Below are 3,336 nucleotides of genomic sequence, written 5' to 3'. Positions count from 1 at the left end.
TCAGGTTTTATTAAAGATCTTCAGTCAAACAGCTGAAGAAAATAAAATAAATCAGGTTTTATTAAAGATCTACAGTCAAACAGCTGAAGCTGACAGAAACTCATCGTTCTCCTGAAACAGAACAAACAGAACCGTTTCAGTCTCCTCCCATCATCACGAAGAAATTTACTGGGGTTTGCTTAGATACTGATCTTAATTACACTACACACGGTTCTTAATTACACTACACATGGTTCTTAATTACACTACACACGGTTCTTAATTACACTACACATGGTTCTTAATTACACTACACATGGTATAGTCTTATTATGAGGAGAACTGTAATAACTGTTAAATGTTTGAAGAGGAAATAAAACTGTCTGTAAATTCAGTCATTGCAAGCTTACCTGCTACAAATCATCAAGATAAAGATCCCATTCTCCAGCAAATCAAACTGTTTTGTAAAGAAGGATGGTCAGATAAACACTCTACTGGCCGAGCATTTCAACCCTACCTTCAGGTGAGCTCACAGTTCAGAAAGGACCATTGCTGTTTGGAGGCAGAATAGTTATTCCAGCATCCCTGAGAGCAGACGTTCTCTCCAAGCTGCATGAGGGCCACTTGGGGGACAACAGAGTGCAGGGAGAGAGCAAACAGTCAGTTTGGTGGCTGGGACTTAGCAAAGAGTTGGCCCAAATGATGGAGAACTGTGACATCTGTGCCAGAGAGAGAACAGRTGTCAGAGAGACCTTGTTACCTACTAAACKTCCTGAGGGACCATGGTCTAAAGTTGGTGCTGATATGTTTCAGCTGGAAAACAAACATTATCTCATAATTGTGGACTAATGTTCATGGTTCTTTTGAAGTTGCTCAACTGACCTCCATTTCTTCAGAAGCTGTGATTTTACAGTTTCAGTCTATCTTTGCATGGACAATGGTTTCACAGTCTGCACAAGAGTGAAACTTCAGACATGTGACATCAAGTCCCTACTTTCCTCAGAGCCACGGGGAGGCTGAGAGAGCTGTTTGGACTGTACAAAATCTTCTTCAGAAATCCTCAGGTCTTGGTCTCATGGCCTACCGTGCAGCTCCTTTAGCAAATGGATGCAGTCCTACAGAGCTGCTCATGGGGAGGAAGGTAAGAGAGCGTCTCCATCTGTGTCTCTGAACTGCCAGGGGAAGTGTCAACATGGAACGACCTGTTGGATTCAGAGGTACGTTCTTCTGAAAGAGCCTACATTTAACAGACCTGAAACGTGCCTCAAACAGTTCTGAACGTTTTGAGCTTGTTCAAAATTCTGCGCTGGGATCTCCTTATGACAAAGAAGTGCCTCTTATATTAACGTGTTGGTAAGGTATCCTAAATTAACACCTAGCTTCCATCAACGTGTTGTGGTGTTTTTCATAAGGTGATGCTGAGCGTCACTGTGTGACTGCTGCTGACGTCACATTTTCTACCAACACACTGAGCAGAAGTTCTGCTAATGTTGCACATAGTGCTGCAGAGGTCCAAACGTTAGAATAAGCTTGGACACGTTATGTTTAAGGTAGGGATAATAACTGTTGGGTTTTATATATTTTTCAGTTGTTAGCAAGGCGGTATGATCACGTCCACATGAAGGTGCAAATTGATGCTTTTATAAATTTTCTTTAGTGTGCTGGACAGAATTTGCAGATTTCAACATGTCTTACCTATCATAGTGTGACACAGTCTTTACATTCAAATGGTTTTTGTCCTGTGTGGACTCTCATGTGTGAGTTTAAACTACTCTTCTGGCTAAATCTATGTCCACAGTCCTCACATACAAATGGTTTCTCTCCTGTATGGACTCTCCTGTGTGAGTTTAAATAAGTGTTCCAGCTAAATCTAAGTCCACAGTACTCACATACAAATGGTTTCTGTCCTGTGTGGACTCTCATGTGTTTGTTTAAANAATGAAAACATTGTAATGATTTTCTCTGTGATTTTTTTTATACCATTAATTAATCTTTTAGACACGATAAAAGAGAAGAAGTGGTTCCACTTTCTTGTGACAGTCATTATCATGATTTAACAAATGCATAAACATTCTTAGTTAAACAACAAATGAATCACGAACAGAAGACATTGTTCTGTCCATTATCTGATTAAGAGAACTGAGAAGTTCTCTTCTGGGTTGAAATAACCTGTCATGGCCTAAATAGAGTTCAGTCTGTGACAGAGTTCCTGCCTCCTCGTCAGGCCTGTGCGAGGCCTGCTTCAAGGCAGTAAATCTTGTTTCTTCACTCGAGGTGACCCCTACACTGCTAAAACCTTTTCTTGCATAAGCAACTTATTAAATCATTTGAGACCAAACTACGCAAAGTTCATTTTGTTTTATTCATGTGTTTCTGCCTTGGTGGAATATTTTCCATTACAGCTACACTAGCTTTTTTCAGCTAGCTGCCCTGTGTGTACTCATGTGTGAGTTTAAATTACCCTTCTGGCTAAATCTATGTCCAGTCCAACTCCTCGTACACAAACGGTTTCTGTCCTGTGTGGACTCTCATGTGTAAGTTTAAACTCTTCTTCCAGCTAAAGCTATGTCCACAGTCCTCACACACAAACGGTTTATGTTCTGTGTGGACTCTCATGTGTCTGTTTAAATTACTCTTCAGGTAAAATCTATGTCCACAGTCCTCACACACAAACAGTTTCTGTCCTGTGTGGACTCTCATGTGTGAGTTTAAACTACACTTCTGGATACATCTATATCCACAGTCCTCACAAACAAATGGTTTCTGTCCTGTGTGGACGCTCATGTGTGCCTTTAAATGACCCTTCTGACTAAATCTATGTCCACAGTCCTCACATACAAATGATTTCTGTCCTGTGTGGACTATCATGTGTACCTTTAAAGTATTCTTCCGGCTAAATCTATGTCCACAGAGCTCACACACAAACGTTTTCTTTGCTGTGTGGACTCTCATGTGTAAGTTTAAATTTGACTTTACAGTAAATCGTTTACCACATTCATCACAGCTAAATGATTTGGGTTGTGTCTGGACTCCTCTGTGTGACTCTACATGTTTCTTCTCTCTGACACTTTTCTTATGACTCAAACAGTTTGAAGGTCTTACTGTTGAATGACGTGTCATGTGTCTCTGAAGAGAGCTCTTGTGCAGAAATTGTTTTCCACACTCAGAGCAGCTGAAACTGTTGCTGACACAGTTTACACCTGACCCAGTGGCCCTGCTCTCCTTCCAGTCTTTGTCACTGTCTTCAGTTTCTGATCCAGAGTCTGACAAGTGTTCCAGCTGCGAATCAGGACTGTTCCCATCGTCCTCCTCCTCTTCATCATCCTCACTGACTTCAGTCTCTGAAGAGCTGGAAGC

The 3,336-nt window shown here is 41.2% G+C and overlaps 1 protein-coding gene across 1 annotated transcript; it reads right to left on the bottom strand.

Moving 5' to 3' along the window:
- Positions 1–2,322: 2,322 nt before the first annotated feature.
- Positions 2,323–3,282, bottom strand: LOC106525052 (gastrula zinc finger protein XlCGF7.1; the record flags this gene model as incomplete). Its single annotated transcript, XM_014019159.1, is given in 1 exon segment — positions 2,323–3,282. A coding segment is annotated over 1 exon segment (828 nt), but the record flags the coding sequence as incomplete, so codon positions are not given.
- Between the last annotated feature and the right edge of the window lie 54 nt (positions 3,283–3,336).

This window comes from Austrofundulus limnaeus, unplaced genomic scaffold, assembly GCF_001266775.1.
Source record: "Austrofundulus limnaeus strain Quisiro unplaced genomic scaffold, Austrofundulus_limnaeus-1.0 Scaffold210, whole genome shotgun sequence".
In the NCBI taxonomy this organism is placed as follows: domain Eukaryota; kingdom Metazoa; phylum Chordata; class Actinopteri; order Cyprinodontiformes; family Rivulidae; genus Austrofundulus; species Austrofundulus limnaeus.
The sequence above is the reverse complement of the archived record's forward strand: the minus strand, read 5'-3'. Positions and strand labels throughout refer to the sequence as shown.